Here is a 19,030-nt window from a genome sequence, read left to right as displayed (position 1 = left end):
GAGTGTAGGGAGACAAAGCCTTAGTTTACTGCTTGAAGATATAGATTAGAGTTGTATCAAGCCAAACAAGAAAACAGGTTGGTTAAGTATGTTGCTTTTCAGGATACCAATTAAAATCCTGACCTGCGCCCACTGTACCTTCCCCCGCTGACGAACAAGTTAGGGAGTCCCAAAATCAGGCGTCACCTCAGGCAGCTATTTATCCATTCCCGCACCAGGTTGGGAAGAAACGGGCTTAGTAAAATCAGACGGAGACAATGTGCGTGCATATGTGCACAAAAGTTATAAAATGGCCATGTACCAACAAACTCGCACCAGAGTGTGCCTACACACTGGTATGAAAGTTACCGTCTAAGGGTTAAGTTTTCGCAGGAAAAATTGAATTATTTCCTTCTTTAATCATGACAGTGAAAGCTAAGATAACTTTTACTTAAAATAAAGTATGACTTTGTCGTATGAAAGCAAGTTGTCTCATCTACTATGAAGAAAATGTAATTTTGCTTGTGATGAGAAAATCGACACCATTATTTTTGCAGAACCATTGTTTTGATACATCAATTTTATGAAAATATACAGGTGAGAAAATAAAATTTATGAAAGGACTATTTACTATGATTGTTTTATGTATAATTCTGTATATTTTATATTAGAAACTAAAAAATTAAAAAAAATTTTATATACACCAAGATTACCTCATTTTCTCTGACTGCTTCTTAAAAATCCAAAACTTTCTGGATGAACAGGCACTGTGAAAACTAAAAAAAAAACAAAAAAGGTTTTATAAAGTTTATTACCCACACACAACACATACCTAATAAAGGACAGAGATAAAAGCTGCAGATATTATGCCACTGTGCAAGAGAATAAAGGATGAATCTTGTAGCTAATTTTAATGCATGTTTATGGGTGTAACATAAAACAGTGTTTGCTGTACAAGAAATAATTATTTCCAGTTTTAGACAGATATGCCATGTCTCTTAGTAACTCATTCATTGAACTTATTAAAATCTTGTACCTTTTCAAACAAGCCACTGCATCAATACTGAAGACTGTAACCCCTGACACTAAGCATCCTTATTATGAATTGTGGTTCTTTCAATAGCCAAGGCTGTAAACACTAAAAGTTTCCTTCCATCCTATTTTACAACCTGTAAGTATCCTTTGAATGGAAGGAAAGGTGGAAGGAGAATATCTACTTGCACTTCCATAATGCAGTCTAAGGAATGCCCAAGTTCCTGGCAGAAACACATGAAGAATTCTATAAGGATATCCAAACCCACAGGTTCCTGCTTTCCTTTCTTTGGCTGAAGAACTTGCTCATCTTGGAGCTTTGTCGGGCTGATCTGAAATCTACTTGTGTTGCTGCACCATTTGACAGCTAGTAGGGCAGAGGCGCTCTTGCCAGTCCTTACGTTGGGGGGGGAGGTGTCTCAAAAGTGTCAGCTCAAAACATTTGTTTATACAATGATGGTATTGGTCATGTGAGCTGCTGCTAAGTACTAAAGGGGAACACCATCCTAGACAAAATCTGACGTACTTACCAGTGGGTATCTGAGGGCTACTAGATTTCCTCAGCTTATTCATATCAACTAATTGCTACTGCCACCAAGATTGCCTTCTCTTAAGCTAGAGGCCAGGATTTCTTGAGTGCAAGAATATCTCTGGCCCTCAGCCTAGACCTTGACCCATTGGTTCTCCATTAAGACAGCAGAGTTGCTTACCTGTAACAGGTGTTCTCACAGATCAGCAGGATGTTATTTATTTATTTATTTCGGATTTTTATATACCGACATTCTCAATACAAGTATCGAATCAGGTCGGTTTACATATAACAAAACTTTCGCACAAAAGGCGTTACATGGTACAGCGTTTCTTAACATATAACGTATAACATATTGCATTTAGCATATAACCTATAACATATGGATATTAATAATAGATTAAATTAAATATTACATAGATAATAATAATAATAATAATAGTAACTCTCACATATGGGTGACATCATCAGGATGGAGCCCAATCACGGAACACTTTTGACAAAGTTTCCAGAACTTTGACTGCCATCTACTGGGCATGCCCAGCACAGCACCAACCCTGCAGCCAGCAGGGGTCCCCCTTCAGTCTCATCTTATAGTAAAACTACATGCGAAAAATAAAATAATAAATCGTAAGCGAACCCAACTCCGTGGGGTGGCGGGCGGGTTTCGTGAGGACTAACATCCTGCTGTCCTGTGAGAAACTCTGCTTTCTCACATGACAAGCAGGATGGTAGTCCTCACATATGGGTGCGTACCAAGCTGAGGATGCTTGAACAATGCACCAAATGTACACAAAGACGTGCAACAGGCACAAGAACTGGGGTGGAATTTGGTAGAGGGCATCCTGAACCCTACCGGGTTGGCGGAAGGATGTTGGTAACTCAGTTCGCAAATAAGTAGCGTAGCACAGACTGGCCGAAGATGGAACCTTGTCTGCCAGCCTTGTCTAAACAATAATGGGCTGCGAAGGTGTGGAGAGAGCTCCAGGTAGCAGCCTTACAGATGTTAGCAAGCGGTACCGAGCGTAGGTGCGCTACTGATATTGCCATGGCTCTGACAGAGTGTGCTTTAACACGGTCTTGAAGCGGAATGCCTGCCTGTTGGTAACAAAAGGAAATACAGTCCGCTAACCAGGAGGAGAGAGTCTGCTTACCCACAAGTTCGCCCAATTTGATGGGATCAAAGGAAACAAACGAGTGCCCTTCCTCTGGGCAGCTGTACGGTCTAGATAAAATGCTAGAGCACGTTTAGATTCAAGGATATGCAGAGCCCGTTCTCCTGGGATTGAGTGGGGCCTGGGAAAGAAAGTGGGTAGTATAATGGATTGATTGATATGAAACTCAGATACTACCTTAGGCAAAAATTTAGGGTGAGTGCAGAGTACCACCCTGTCAGCAAACAATCACAAAGGTTGAATCGGTATAAAATGGACTTTATTGATTCAATAAAGTCCATTTTATTCCGATTCAACCTTTGTGTTTGTTTGCTGTCAGCCATCTTGGATCGGTTACCGGTTTGTTTTCTTGTACTACCCTGTCATACAGGAGTTTAGTGTAAGGCGGGTAGGTGACTAAGGCCTGTAACTCACTAACTCTGCGAGCCGATGTGACCGCTAAAAGAAAAATCACTTTCCAAGTGAGATAGCGGAGATCACAGGATTGGAGAGGCTCAAACGGCGGTTCATGAGCTGCCCCAAAACCATGTTAAAGTCCCAAGAAGAGGCCGGCAGGCGCAGTGGAGGTATAAGGTGAAGCAAGCCCTTCAAAAAGAGTGTGTCGAGGGGTTGTACTGAAATGGGTAGATCCCCCACACCTTTATGGAAGGCAGCTACCGCACTGACATGTACCCTGATAGAAGAAGTTTTGAGGCCTGACTCTGACAGGTGCCAGAAATAGTCCAGAAACTTCGGAGTGGGACAAGTTAAGGGATCGATGGACATGGAAGTACACCATCCCGTAAACCTGTTCCATTTATAACGATAAGACTGCCTTGGGGAAGGCTTTCGTGAAGCTACTAGGACACGGAAAACCGGCTCTGAAAGGTTAAGAGGTTGCAGTATTAACCTTTCAATATCCAGGCAGTCAGGGAGAGGGCCTGGAGGTTGGGGTGGCGAAGGCGTGATCAGAAGCGTGTCCTTTCTTACAGGAATGTGCCGGTGTACCGATAGATCGTGGTGAATTGGAAACCAGACCTGGCGTGCCCAATGAGGGGCTATGAGGATCATTAGACCCCTGTCCCTTCGTAACTTCACCAGAGACTTTGAAATGAGTGAAAGTGGAGGGTATGCATAAAGGAGACCGCTGGCCCATGAGAGGGAGAAAGCTCTCTGGGTTGGCGGTGTTGGCTGCGAGTGAGAGAGCAGAAGTTCCCTACTTTGCAGTTGTGAATTGACGCAAAGAGGTCTATGTGAGGGTAACCCCAATGTTGGAATACTGAGTCCGCTACAGTGGGGTTGAGGGACCACTCGTGCGGTTGAAAAGTGCGACTCAGCTTGTCTGCCAACACATTGTCCACTCCCGGCAAGTAGGTGGCTCTGAGGTACATCGAGTGGGAAAGGGCCTCCGCCCATATCTGTGCAGCTTCCTGACACAGGAGGTAGGAGCCCGTCTCCCCTTGCTTGTTGATGTACCACATGGCCACCTGGTTGTCGGTTTGAATCAGGATGACCTGGTTGGAGAGGTGATCCTGAAAAGCCCTGCGAGCATATCTGATTGCACGAAGCTCCAGGAAATTTATCTGGCTTCCTCTGGAGACCAGATGCCCTGAGTTTGCAGGTGTGCCACGTGTGCACCCCAGCCAAGGTTGGAGGCATCTGTTGTTAAAGTTATTTGAGGTTCTGGAATCTGAAATGGGAGGCCTTGTACCAGATAAGATTGGTTTGCCCACCAAGCTAGCGATAGACAGATCTGTTTGGTGATGCAGACTGTGGAGAACATTGGCTGAGAAGACTGAGTCCACTGCATTACTCTCATGGCGAGGCGAGCCATGGGAGTGACATGCACTGTGGATGCCATATGACCCAATACTATCAGGAAATGACGTGCAGTTGAATGTTGTCAAGACTGCAGTCGAAAGGCCAGAGAAGCGAGAGTGAGAGCTCGATCTTGAGGTAGGAAAGCTTTCACTCTCAGAGTGTCCAAGTCGGCCCCTATGAACGATAGAGTTTGCGAAGGAATTTGGATTTTTGATAGTTTATGAGAAAACCCAGGGAGATCAGGGAATGCAAAGTGAGGCGAAGGGACGTCAGTATGCCTTGCCGAGAGGGAGCCCTGATCAACCAATCGTCCAGATAGGGGTAGACGTGGACACTGACTCCTGAGGTAGGCCGCTACCACCACGAGGCACTTGGTGAAGACGCGTGGGGCAGATGCTAGGCCGAAAGGTAACACTCGATATTGGAAGTGTTTGGGTCTACTAGGAATCGCAGGAATCTGCGATGTGACGGAGTAATTGAAATGTGCATATAGGCGTCCTGAAGGTCTAGAGAGCAGAGCCAGTCTCCCCTTTGAAGAAGGGAAAGTAGAAAACCCAAGGTCACCATCTTGAACTTTACTCTTTGTAGGTATTTGTTTAGAGTACGAAGATCCAATATTGGGCGCACCCTACCTGACTTTTTTGGTATCAGGAAATACCTGGAATAGAACCCTTGCCCCTGTTCTGAGAAGGGCACTGGTTCTATTGATCGGGACTGGAGGAGGAGGGAGACCTCCTGCTCCAAGAGTGGTGAATGGTTGGATGTTCCCCACGTCAGCCGAGGCGGGGAATCCGGTGGGACAGAGAGAAAGCTGAGGTGGTAACCTTGAGATACTACTGCAAGTACCCACTGATCTGTGGTGACTATGTGCCATAAGCTGGAAAAGTGGCACAACCGGCCGCAGAGCAGAATGGTTGGAAGTGGAAGCTGGGTACTGCTCTCTCTAGAAAGGAGTCAAAAATCTGCCGCTGGCCCTGGTTGAGTGGTTGGCTGCGACTTCTGCCTCGGTTGGCCTTTTCGATAAGGCTTAGAAGGCCGACCCCTGGACGCTGGGGGATAATATCTCCCTCTGCCGGTAGAATTGTTTCTTAGAATCCCTCTAAAAAGATATTTTGGATGAAGAAGAGGGATCAGAAGGCAGTAAGGAGAGCTGGCGTAGAGTCTCTTGGTGGTCCTTGAGCTGCGACACTGCTTCTTGAATCTTTTCACCGAAAAGATTATACCCCGCACAGGGCAAATCAGCCAATCTGTCTTGTAGCTTTGGTCTGAGGTCTGAAGATTTAAGAACATAAGAACTTAAGAAAATGCCATACTGGGTCAGACCAAGGGTCCATCAAGCCCAGCATCCTGTTTCCAACAGTGGCCAATCCGGGCCATAAGAACCTGGCAAGTACCCAAAAACTAAGTCTATTCCATGTTACTATTGCTAATGGCAGTGGCTATTCTCTAAGTGAACTTAATAGCAGGTAATGGACTTCTCCAAGAACTTATCCAATCCTTTTTTAAACACAGCTATACTAACTGCACTAACCACATCCTCTGGCAACAAATTCCAGAGTTTAATTGTGCGCTGAGTAAAAAAGAACTTTCTCCGATTAGTTTTAAATGTGTCCCATGCTAACTTCATGGAGTGCCCCCTAGTCTTTCTACTATCCGAAAGAGTAAATAACCGATTCACATCTACCTGTTCTAGACCTCTCATAATTTTAAACATCTCTATCATATCCCTCCTCAGTCGTCTCTTCTCCAAGCTGAAAAGTCCTAACCTCTTTAGTCTTTCCTCATAGGGAAGCTGTTCCATTCCCCTTATCATTTTGGTAGCCCTTCTCTGTACCTTCTCCATCGCAATTATATCTTTTTTGAGATGCGGCGACCAGAATTGTACACAGTATTCAAGGTGCGGTCTCATCATGGAGCGAGATACAGCGGCATTATGATATTTTCCGTTTTATTCACCATTCCCTTTCTAATAATTCCCAACATTCTGTTTGCTTTTTGACTGCCGCAGCACACTGAACCGACGATTTCAATGTGTTATCCACTATGATACCTAGATCTCTTTCTTGGGTTGTAGCACCTAATATGGAACCCAACATTGTGTAATTATAGCATAGGTTATTTTTCCCTATATGTATCACCTTGCACTTATCCACATTAAATTTCATCTGCCATTTGGATGCCCAATTTTCCAGTCTCACAAGGTCTTCCTGCAATTTATCACAATCTGCTTGTGATTTAACTACTCTGAATAATTTTGTGTCATCTGCAAATTTGATTACCTCACTTGTCGTATTTCTTTCCAGTTCCAGATCATTTATAAATATATTGAAAAGTAAGGGTCCCAATACAGATCCCTGAGGCACTCCACTGTCCACTCCCTTCCACTGAGAAAATTGTCCATTTAATCCTACTCTCTGTTTCCTGTCTTTTAGCCAGTTTGCAATCCACGAAAGGACATCACCACCTATCCCATGACTTTTTACTTTTCCTAGAAGCCTCTCATGAGGAACTTTGTCAAACGCCTCCTGAAAATCCAAGTATACTATATCTACCGGTTCACCTTTATCCACATGTTTGTTAACTCCTTCAAAAAAGTGAAGCAGATTTCAGCCAGGTCCATCTCCTTGCACTGATACCGGCTGCCGACACCCTGGAAGCGGTGTCAAAGATGTCATACGCTGATCGTACTTCATGCTTGCCAGCATCTAAGCCCTTTTGTGCTAGGGCGTGAAGTTGGTCCTGGAACTGCAGCGGTAAGGCTTCAGCAAAGTCTTGAATCTTCGTGAACAAGGCCCTATTATATTGCGTCATGTAGAGTTGGTAGGATGCAATGCGAGAGATGAGCATTGATCCATGGAATACCAGTCTTCCAAATGCATCCAGGAACTTCTGATCTTTCCCTGGGGGAATGGATGAATGAGGTTTGATGCATCTCTGGCCCTCTTTTGGGCTGACTCTACAACCACCGAGTGATGATCCAACTGGGTTCTTTGGAAGCCAGGGACCGAATGAACTAAGTAGGTGGCATCTACTTTTCGGTTAACAGTTGCCACCGAGCCAGGGTGCTCCCAGTTTCTCTTCAAAAGGTCCAAAAGGATGTCATGAATAGGGATGGACATGATTTCCTTTGGAGCATCAAGAAATTGTAGAAGCTCTAGCATCTAGTGTCTAGAATCCTGTTCTGTCTGAAGCTGGAATGGGACTGTTTCAGACATCTCCTTTACAAAATTAATAAAGGACAGGTCCTCTGGAGGAGAACGCTTCCTTTCATCAGGAGGGGAGGGCTGTGAAGGTAGATCATCAGAATCCTGGGACAAATCGTCGGTCCAAGGATTATAAGGGTCATCACCAGCTCCCAAATGTTCTTCAGAAAGAAGTAATGGGGTTATTCCTGAAGGCCCTGGCCTGGGCATCGATGGTCCCGAAGGAGGAATCGAAGGCATCGATGGAGGCATCGACGGAGGCACCGATGGAATCGGTGACATCGATGGATGTGTCAGTGGCAGCACTCCCGATGGTGGAATGAAGAGCGGTGTTTCTTCATTTTCCTCTGATGACAAGGGAATTGGCGAAGGAGGAGTCTGGTCCCTCGGTTCCCTCGGATCCACCGGTGGAAGGGCACCGATTAACTTGTCCATTCTAACCAATAGCGGTGCAAACGCCATGGGCATCGGGTCGGTGACCGGAGGAGGAACCAGTACCGGCATCGATGGAAGTTGGAAGCCGTGGAATGCTTTGCTGATGACCTCTTGGATCATCCAATCCAATTCCGCACGGAAACCTGGGGCATAAATACCCGCTTCCGGAGTGGGAGGTAGCACTGACGTAGCCAGAGGGTCAATCGGTGAAGGTGGAATCGCGGATCCCGGCACCTGTCCAGGTGGGGAACGCCTCTGTGATCCAGAGACAGAACGAAGCCTTTTCTGTATGGGGCTTCTTTGTCAGAGGCTCAGATGACGTCGATGTCAAGGGTTTACCAGTATCGATGGCCTGAGCTTTATGATGACGGTGTCGATGTGTTTCACGATGTTCCCCCAAGTGTTTTCCAGAGGAGGAACAGAGGGGGTAAACACCCGTGGAGTCGTCGAGGCCGGTCGGCTAGCAGCGGATTCACGGTGCTGGCGCGACGTAGACGGCACTGGTTCAGACGACATTGAAGCTATCGATGGAGTCGGGGTTTTTGGCTGAAAGAGAAGACCCATCTTATCGAGCCGAGCCTTGCGACCTTTTGGTGTCATTTGGGTACATTTGGTGCAAGTAAGGACATCGTGGCCGGACCCCAAACATCACACAGACCGTGTGAGGGTCAGTGATGGACATCGTTCGGGTGCAGTCGGGGCACGGACAGAAACCTGACACCATGGCTTCGACAAAATTTAGTCGCGGTGCGGTCAATGGCTGGTAGGCCGCGAGGGAAAAATTTGACGGGAATCAACCGCAAACAGGCAAAAAACTTACCGTTCGACCGTGGAGCAAAGAAATTGATAAGGGGACCCCTGTGGGGTAAAATTTTTTAAACAAAGTTCCGTGAAGAAAATTCCTGTCAGGAAGAGCTCCTTAACCCGCATGGCTACTGCTGCGCGGAAAAAAGAAGACTGAAGGGGGTCCCCTGCTGGCTGCAGGGTTGGTGCTATGCTGGGCATGCCCAATAGGTGCAGGTCAAAGTTCTGGAAACTTTGACAAAAGTGTTCTGTGATTGGGCTCCATCTTGATGAGGTCATCCATACGTGAGGACTACCATCCTGCTTGTCCTGTGAGAATCTGGCTTTACTTCAGCTGACCTGGATCATAATTCCCCCTCCTAAACTATAAAGCTCACATCTACAGTGCGAAACAATCATGAAAGAGACTGCAAATTATTCCCTGCAGGAGACACTATGAAAAGCCACCTGCTCAGGCTCTGTCTATCCTCCTATGAGACAGAGAAAGTAGCCTTTATTTATTTAATGGGTTGCTAATTGATCAAAATAGTCAAAACCTTTTGGCACTGGACTATTGGATATCATCTTGAAAGGAATGGAAATTGAGTGAAATGCATGAGTCTGTACCCAAAGTACAATATCATCGGGTCCCTTGCCCTGGAGCCTACGACTGTAGAACAGGCCATGATCAGGGCAGTCATGGAAATGGGAGATCTGGGAACCGGGAGTAAGGCCTACATCCCTTGAAGTTTTTCTTCTCTGGATACTAGTGGGCTTCTCTATACACCAGAGACTGGGAAGGACTAATTGCTGTTCGGGATAATCAGTCAAAGTGAAGTTCAAGGAAAGATTATAAACTTTTTTTTTTTTTTTTAAATAAACTACTACTTCCTTGTTGCTCTTCCAGAATAGAGGGAAAGTGTGCTGTGTATTGTCAGTAGCTCCTGCTGTTGGATCCAAAGACACTAAGGAACACCCGGTACTTGACCCAAGACTTGGCCTATGCTCACCAGGACCCCAGGGCTAAAAAGCCTTCCCGGGAATGACCTATGCACCACCAAGAACCTGGACTTAAAAAGCCTTCCCAGGAGCAGCCTAGTCAGAGCTGCAGCACCAGTCCAGTCCATATACCTGCACCATTTGCTGGAGACAAAGAAATACTTGAGAACAGAAGGAAGCACTAGACCCCCTAATAGGTGAGTGAAGTCAGGAAGAGCTTTTTTTCTGTCTCCATCTGCTGGCAGGGGGGACATAACCAACTTGTTTGGACAGGTCTGCTATTGACTATAAGGAAGTGGTGAATATGCACACTGATCTAAAGAAGTCTGAGCCTGTCCTATATTTGAAGCTTTGCTGTCCTGCTTTAAACCAATGCCTTCTTATTTATAACAACACATTCTGTAATACTGCTGTAATGTTTGTATACAATTCAAGAAATACCGACACCCAATATCAGGATGCTTAAAAAAATATTCTATTCAGAATGCAGTCACTCTCAAAATAGCTTTCTTCCCACCAACCCCACCACATACATAAGCTGAGGGCAGCTAATGTGCTAGGTATCAGAGAAATAAAAAAAAAGGTCATGAAAAGTACTTTTAACTACCCATACAGTATAACTGCTATAGAGATCAAGAATTATAGTATTACTGCTGCTGTGGTGTGAATAAAAAGAAAAAAGGGAAATGACTCACCATCTTCCTCTCTGATATCATCCCAGTCCTTGGCTATAACACACTTTCCTTACATGTGGTGCTCTGGCAACACAAATTTGCAGTACTAACCACTGCAAGAATTTTTTGGGCGGTAGCTTTGCTGTACCTTCTGCAAATCTTATGATTCTTACAAACACAGAAAATGATAGCCACAAAATAATGTCGATTTTAGAAAGAGAAACATAATAGCTTGCTGCTCAAAGGGAAGGCGGCTCCATGTTGTCTGTCTCTGTCCCCCTAAATAACCTGTGTATTTAATGTCACATCCAAACCTGACTGTTCTCTTCTCCCTCCTTCTTGATACCTGCTGATCATCTTTCCCTTCTGGACCATACTGGGCTTCCATCTCTCACTCCATCCAACATGATTGTAGGGGTTCTCTCCTTCTCAATTCTGATAGGCTGCCATCCACTCATTCCTCTTAACCAGGTCAATCATGGACTCCTATCTTGCTCTTTATCCTCCATTTCTTCATTCCTCACTCCCCCCCCCCCCCCCCCAATCCCCTTACAGTGCATTCAGAAAGTATTCAGTATTTTCACATTTTGTTTCGTTATAACCTTATTCTAAAAAGGATAATATGCCTTTTTTCCCCTCCTCAATCTACACACAATATCCCATTAATGACAAAGCGAAATCGGGTTTGCAGATATTTGTGCTAATTAAAAAAAAACAAACCCTAAAATATAGTTACATAAGTATTCGGATCCTTTGTTATGACACTCAAAGTTGAGCTCAGGTGCATCCTGTTTCCATTGATCATGCTTGAGATGTTTCTCCAACTTGATTGAAGTCCACCTGTGGTAAATTCAATTGATTGAACATGATTTGGAAAGGCACACTCCTGTCTATATAAGGTCCCACAGCTGAAGTGCATGTCTGAGGAAAATCAAAGCCATGAATTTGTCTGTAGACCTCCAGGACAGGATTGTGTCAAGGCATAGATCTGGAGAAGAGTACAAAAAAATTGCTGCAGCATTGAAGATCCTGAATAACATAGTGGTCTCCATCATTCTTAAATGGGAGAAGTTTGGAACCACCAGGTCTCTTCCTAGAGCTGGCAGCCCGCCCAAACTAAGCAATCGGAGAAGGGCCTTGATCAGGGAGGTGACCAAGAACTCCACTGTGGAAATGGGAAAACATTCCAGAAGGATAACCATCTCTGCAGCACTCCACAAATCAAGCCTTTATGGTAGAGTGGCAAGATAGAAGCTATTCCTCAGTAAAAGGCACATGACAGCCCATTTGGAGTTTGAGAGTCCTTCAAGTGTTTTTTGGCAGAGTATAATAAACAAGATTCTTTGGACTGATGAAACCAAGATTGAGCTCTTTGATCTGAATGCCAAGCGTTATGTCTGGAGGAAACCAGGCACCACTCATCACCTAGCAAATACCATCCCTATGGTGAAGCATGGTGGTGGCAGCATCATGCTGTGAGGATGTTTTACAGCTGCAGAAACTGTGAGACTAAGTCAGGATCAAGGGAAAGATGAATGGAGCAAAGTAGAGAGAGATCCTTGATGAAAACCTGCTCCAGAGTGCTCTGGACCTCAGGCTGGGGTGTTGATTCACCTTCCAACAGGACAATGACTCTAAGCACACAGCCAAAACAACGCAGGAGTTGCTTCAGGACAAGTCTGTGAATGTCCTTGAGTGGCCCAGCCAAAGCCTGGACTTGAACCTGATTGGAGAAATTACACCTGATAATTTCATTTTCCTTAGTGTAGACAGATGGACTCAGGACCAATGGGTTTATTCTCCCCTGCCAGCAGATGGAGACAGAATCAGGTTTCCAAGCTGACGTCACCCTAGATACACCCCTGAAGTGACCTCCGCCCTTCAGTATTCTCTTCAAAAGCCACTGTGGACATACTAACAAAAAAAAAAGATTAAAAATGGATAATCGTAACTGTAATCAACCAAACAAACACTGAACCCCCAGTAAGATTATAGATGCCCTAATCTAGGGACTGGATGACTGCTTACCCGTAATCTCTTGGAATCGATATCCACTCCTCGGGTGAATCCTTGGCACCATACTTGGGCAGCCATGGGCGGGATGCTGAGTCCATCTGTCTACACTAAAGAAAACAAAATTATCAAGTAAGTAATTTCTCCATTTCCTAGCATGTAGCCAGATGGACTCAAGACCAATGGGATGTGCAAAAGCTACTCCCGATCGGGGTGGGAGGCTGCCCGCCGTCCGGCAAAGGCTGTGTCCTCACAGGCCTGAACGTACAGGTGACAGAACCTGGAGAAGGTGTGCAAGGAGGACCACGTCGCCGCTCGGCAGATGTCAACAGGAGACCGCAGTCTAGCTTCCGCCCATGAGTCTGCCCGAGCCCTAGTGGAATGAGCTTTAACCTGAAGGGGTAATGGCTTTCTTGCCTCCACATAGACACCTATGATCACCTCCTTAATTCAATGAGCTAAGGTAGCCCACGAAGCTGGTTTGCCCTGCTTCCTTCCATCGTGAAGGGCAAACAGGCGGTCCCGTCTTTCGGACCAGTTCTGAAAATTCCAGATACCGCACCAAAAGCCTACTGACTTTCAAATGGTGGAGGCGGTATTCTTCCACGTCCTTGTGCTTATCTAGGGATGGCAACGAAATGGACAGATTCAAACGACACTCAGAGACTACCTTGGGCAAGAAGGATGGAACAGTACAAAGCTGTAATGCTCCTGGAGTCATCTGGAGTAACAGTTCCCAACACGACAATGTCTGTGGTTAACAGATGTGACATGTCGAGCATATAGCCACCAGAAACCATTTTCAGGGTTAATAAAACGCAAGGAAAGACTGTGCAGCAGCCGAAAGGAGGGCACTGCCAAAAACTCCAATACTAGATTACGATTTCACAAGGGAATTGGTCACCATAGGTGTGGCCAGTGGTGCTTCACCCCTTTCAGAAAACAGGCCATATCCAGATGAGCTGAGAGGTGGGTTCCATTCACCTCGCCCCTGAAACAGGAGAGAGCCACTACCTGGACCTTCAAGGAGTTAAGGGTCACACCTTTATTCAAGCCATCCTGCAAAAATTCCAGAATTAGTGGGATTTTGACCGTCCGACGGGAAACACCGCATTCCTCGCAACAGGCCTCAAATACTCTCCAGACCCGTACATACACTAGGGACGTAGAAACTTACACATGCAGAGGAAGGTGGCAATTACTGCTGCCAAATATCCTCATTTCATCAGGTGATTTGAGTCAGACCCTCATGAAGGACCAGTCCCTGCTGAAGCAGGTCCCTGTGCAGTGGGAGGCATGGGGGGGGGGGGGGGTTTCTCTATCTGGAATCTCCACATGTCCGCACTTGCTGGCTTTTGGTTCCACTCTGGCGGTTTGTGTAGGCTACTATTGTGTTGTCCGATATTACATAATAACATAAGAACATGCCATACTGAGTCAGACCAAGGGTCCATCAAGCCCAGCATCCTGTTTCCAACAGTGGCCAATCCAGGCCATAAGAACCTGGCAAGTACCCAAAAACTAAGTCTATCCCATGTTACCGTTGCTAGGAACAGCAGTGGCTAATTTCCAAGTCAACTTAATTAATAGCAGGAAATGGACTTCTCCTTCAAGAAAGCAAATGTTGCTTACCTGTAACAGGTGTTCTCACAGGACAGCAGGACATTAGTCCTCACATATGGGTGACATCACAGGATGGAGCCCAATCACGGAACACTTTTGTCAAAGTTTCTAGAACTTTGACTGGCCCCTACTGGGCATGCCCAGCATGGCACTAACCCTGCAGCCAGCAGGGGTCCCTCTTCAGTCTTATTTGAAAGCTACAGGCAGTGCCAAAAAAGAAAATAATAAAACGAACCCAACACCGCGGGGTGGCAGGCGGGTTTTGTGAGGACTAACATCCTGCTGTCCTGTGAGAACACCTGTTACAGGTAAGCAACATTTGCTTTCACACAGGACAAGCAGGATGGTAGTCCTCACATATGGGTGAGTACCGAGCTGAGGATGTCCGAACATGCACCAAATGTAGCCAAAGGCGTGCAACAGGCACAACAACTGGGGCGGAATTTGGTAGAGGGCATCCTGAACCCCACCGGGCAGGCGGAAGGGTGTTGGTACGTCACGTCTTGGAGAAGAGACGACTGAGGGGGGATATGATAGAGGTGTTTAAAATCATGAGAGGTCTAGAACGGGTAGATGTGAATCGGTTATTTACTCTTTCGGATAGTAGAAGGACTAGGGGACACTCCATGAAGTTAGCATGGGGCACATTTAAAACTAATCGGAGAAAGTTCTTTTTTACTCAACGCACAATTAAACTCTGGAATTTGTTGCCAGAGAATGTGGTTCGTGCAGTTAGTATAGCTGTGTTTAAAAAAGGATTGGATAAGTTCTTGGAGGAGAAGTCCATTACCTGCTATTAAGTTCACTTAGAGAATAGCCACTGCCATTAGCAATGGTTACATGGAATAGACTTAGTTTTTGGGTACTTGCCAGGTTCTTATGGCCTGGATTGGCCACTGTTGGAAACAGGATGCTGGGCTTGATGGACCCTTGGTCTGACCCAGTATGGCATTCTCTTATGTTCTTACGTCATAAATAGGTTACGCAAGACAGACTGGCCGAAGATGGAATCTTGTCTTCTGGCTTTGTCTAAGCAATAGTGGGCTGTAAAAGTATGGAGAGAAGTCCAAGTGGCAGCCCTGCAAATGTCAGGAAGTGCTACTGAAGTCACCATAGCCCTCATAAAGTGTGCTTTAACACGGTCTTTGAGTGGAATGCCCGCTTGCTGATAGCAAAAGGATATGCAGTCTGCTAGCCAGGAGGAGAGAGTCTGCTTACCCACAGGCTGCCCCAATTTGTTAGAATGGAAAGACACAAATAATCGAGTGTTCTTCCTGTGGGCAGCTGTACGGTCTAGGTAGAACGCTAGAGCCCGTTTACAGTCAAGGGTATACAGAGCCTGCTCTCCTGGATTGGAATGGGGCCTGGGAAAGAAGGTAGGTAGTATAATGGATTGATTGAGATGAAACTCTGATACTACCTTAGGTAAGAATTTAGGGTGAGTGTGAAGTACCGCCCGGTCTTGCAGAAGTTTAGTGTAAGGCAGATAGGTAACTAGGGCCTGCAATTCACTAACTCTGCGAGCTGAAGTGATTGCCAGAAGGAAAATCACTTTCCATGTGAGATAGCGAAGTTCACAGGATTGGAGAGGCTCAAATGGTGGTTTCATGAGCCGACCCAAAACCAGGTTGAGGTCCCAAGAAGGGGCCAGAGGACGCAGTGGAGGCTTGAGGTGAAGCAAGCCCTTCAAGAAGCGTGTTACAAGGGGTTGCACTGAGATAGGGACATCCCCGATAACTTTATGGAAGGCGGCTACCGCACTGACATGCATTCTAATGGAAGAGCTGTTTAGACCTGATTCTGATAAAAGCCAGAGATAGTCCAAGAATTTGGAAATTGGACAGGAAAGGGGATCAAGAGACTGAGAAGTGCACCATGATGTATACCTTTTCCATTTGTATGAATAAGATTTTCTTGTGGAAGGCTTTCGTGAAGCGATCAGGACACGAGAAACTGAATCCGAAAGGTTAAATGGTTGAAGGACTAACCTTTCAACATCCATGCAGTCAGGGACAAGGCTTGGAGGTTGGGATGGAGGAGGCATCCGTCGTTTTGAGTGATCAGATGCGGGTCTCATCCCAGAGGAATGTGCCTGCGGATGGAGAGATCCTGAAGTATGGGAAACCACACTTGGCGTGGCCAGTGCGGTGCTATCAGGATCATGGTTCCCTTGTCTTGACGGAGCTTCACGAGAGTCTTCGACAGAAGAGGAAGTGGAGGGAATGCATAAAGCAGACCGGTTGTCCACGTGAGGGAGAATGCATCCCTGGGCCGAGAGTGCTGGCTCCGAATGAGAGAGCAGTAATTGTCCACTTTGTGGTTCTGAGGGGACACATGGGATAACCCCATTGCTGGAACAGAGTGGTTGCTACCAAGGGATTGAGGGACCACTCGCGTGGGTGGAAGACACGGCTCAGTTTGTCTGCCAAGACATTGTTTACTCCCGGCAAGTAGGTGGCTCTGAGGTACATGGAGCGGGAGAGGGCTTCTGCCCAAATCTGCGCAGCTTCCTGGCACAAAAGAAAGGAACCTGTGCCCCTCTGCTTGTTTATGTACCACATGGCCACCTGGTTGTCCGTCTGAATCCAGATTACGTGGTTCGATAGGCAATCTTGAAAAGTCCTGAGAGCATGTCGTATTGCTCGAAGTTCCAGGAAGTTGATCTGGTGTTTGGCTTCCTCTGGAGACCAGAATCCTTGGGTTTGTAAATTGTTTACATGAGCTCCCCAACCGACGTTGGAAGCGTCGGTTGTGAGAATTATTTGAGGATCTGGTGGGTGAAAAGGCAAGCCCTATAGGAGGTTGGATTGAGTTTTCCACCAGACAGGAGACAGACGGAGTGCATTGGTGATGCGAACAATGGAGGACAGAGGCTGAACAGCTTGGATCCATTGTGATCTCAGAGTCCATTGCATGACTCTCATGGCCAGGCGGGCCATGGGAGTCACATAAACTGAGGAGGCCATGAGTCCCAGGAGAATGAGGAATTGTCGAGCTGTTGCTGTGGGTTGAGACTGCAACTGGCAAGCTAGGGACACAAGGATTTGGACTCGTTGATGAGGAAGGCAGGCTTTTGCCTGTAAGGTATCCAAGTCTGCCCCAATGAAGGATAAGGTTTGAGATGGGATTAAGTAGGATTTCTCGTAATTGACAAGAAACCCTAGAGAAAGTAGTGTTTGAATTGTCAGGGTCAGGGAGGACCGAGCGATTTGCTGGGTTGGGGCCCTGATTAACCAATCGTCCAGATAGGGGTAGACGTGGACACCTTCCTTCCTGAGAAATACTGCAACTACCACTAGGCATTTGGTGAAAACTCGTGGTGCGGATGCCAGGCCGAAAGGGAGCACTCGGTATTGATAGTGATTTCGGCCTACTAAAAAACGGAGGTATTTGCGATGAGGTTGAGTTATCGCAATGTGAGTATAGGCGTCTTTTAGGTCTAGAGAGCAGAGCCAGTCCCCTCTTTGCAGCAGAGGGAGAAGCGAGCCCAGGGTTACCATCTTGAACTTCTCTCTGTGAAAGTACTTGTTGAGAGCCCGTAGGTCCAGGATTGGCCGAAGTCCTCCTGACTTTTTTGGGATCAGAAAGTACCTGGAGTAGAACCCTAGTCCTTGTTGTGAGGGAGGAACGGGTTCTATAGCGTTTGACTGGAGGAGAAGGGAAACTTCCTGCTCGAGAACAGAGTGATCGGTGAGTCCCCACGCCTGCATGGGTGGGGAGTCCGAAGGGAGAGTCAGGAAGTTGAGGTGGTAACCGTGTGCAATTATCGCTATCACCCATTGATCTGTGGTGATATGATGCCATTTTTCTAGAAAGTGGCTTAACCGACCTCCTACTGGTATGGTTGGAAGAGGGATTTGGCAACTGCTCTCTAAGTGAAAGTCAAAAACCCAATGCAGGGCCAGGTTGTGGAGCTGCTGCGGGCTTTTGTTTTCGAGACTGGCGAGGCTGAGATTTATGGTAAGACCTCGCAGACCTAGACTTGGTTTGTGGGGGATAATACTTCCGTGGATGGAAGAAGGACTTTTTTGGGTCCTTCTTGAACGGCTGTTTAGAAGGTAAGTCAGAAGGAATGGATGAGAGCTGTTTAAGTGTCTCATGATGATCCTTCAATTTAGCAACAATTTGCTGAATTTGCTCACCAAACAAATTATCCCCTAGACAGGGCAGGTCAGAGAGCCTGTCCTGAACCTCCGGACGAAGGTCAGATGACTTTAGCCAAGCCCAGCGTCTTGCAGAGATGGCCGTAGCAGAAAGTCTGGTGGAAGCATCAAAGACGTCGTAAGCTGTTCTTATCTCATGCTTCCCAGCTTCAAAACCTTTATTTAGTAGGGATTGAAGTTGTGGTTGGAACTGCTCTGGTAAGGTATCTGAGTACTCCTGTATCTGTTTAAGAATGACCCTATTGTATTGGGTCATATATAGCTGATAAGAGGCTATTCTGGAAGTTAGCATGGCTCCTTGGTATACTTTCCTACCTATACTATCTAGGAATTTATTTTCCTTAGTAGGAGGTATGGAAGAATGTGGCTTTATTCTTTTAGCTTTCTTTTGAGCTGATTCTACCACAACAGAGTGGTGGTCTAGCTGAGGTTTCTGAAAGCCAGGTGCCGACTGTACAAGATAGGTAGAGTCAGCTTTTTTGTTTACTGGAGCAACAGATCCAGGAGATTCCCAATTCTTTTTTAGAAGGTCCAGAAAAACCTGATGAATTGGAATAGAAGTGATGACTTTAGGGGCATCCAAGAATTGGAGCAACTCCATCATCTGGTGCCTGTCATCTTG

General features: G+C 46.2%; 1 protein-coding gene across 4 annotated transcripts in view; it reads right to left on the bottom strand.

Annotated features, from left to right (window-relative positions):
• The window catches only part of ZNF280D (zinc finger protein 280D), a 570,468-nt gene that overhangs the window by 141,874 nt on the left and 409,564 nt on the right, over window positions 1–19,030 (bottom strand). For all 4 annotated transcript variants that reach the window (XR_003852490.1, XM_029575754.1, XM_029575752.1 and 1 more), the window contains one exon: window positions 693–755. Coding sequence is in view for 3 of the 4 variants with exons in the window: in XM_029575754.1 (XP_029431614.1) it covers window positions 693–755 (63 nt within the window). In the remaining variant the exon portion in view is untranslated. The remainder of the gene's footprint in view (window positions 1–692; window positions 756–19,030) is intronic.

The sequence above is a fragment of the Rhinatrema bivittatum genome, chromosome 13, assembly GCF_901001135.1.
Source record: "Rhinatrema bivittatum chromosome 13, aRhiBiv1.1, whole genome shotgun sequence".
In the NCBI taxonomy this organism is placed as follows: domain Eukaryota; kingdom Metazoa; phylum Chordata; class Amphibia; order Gymnophiona; family Rhinatrematidae; genus Rhinatrema; species Rhinatrema bivittatum.
This window is presented reverse-complemented; position numbering and strand designations above follow the sequence as displayed.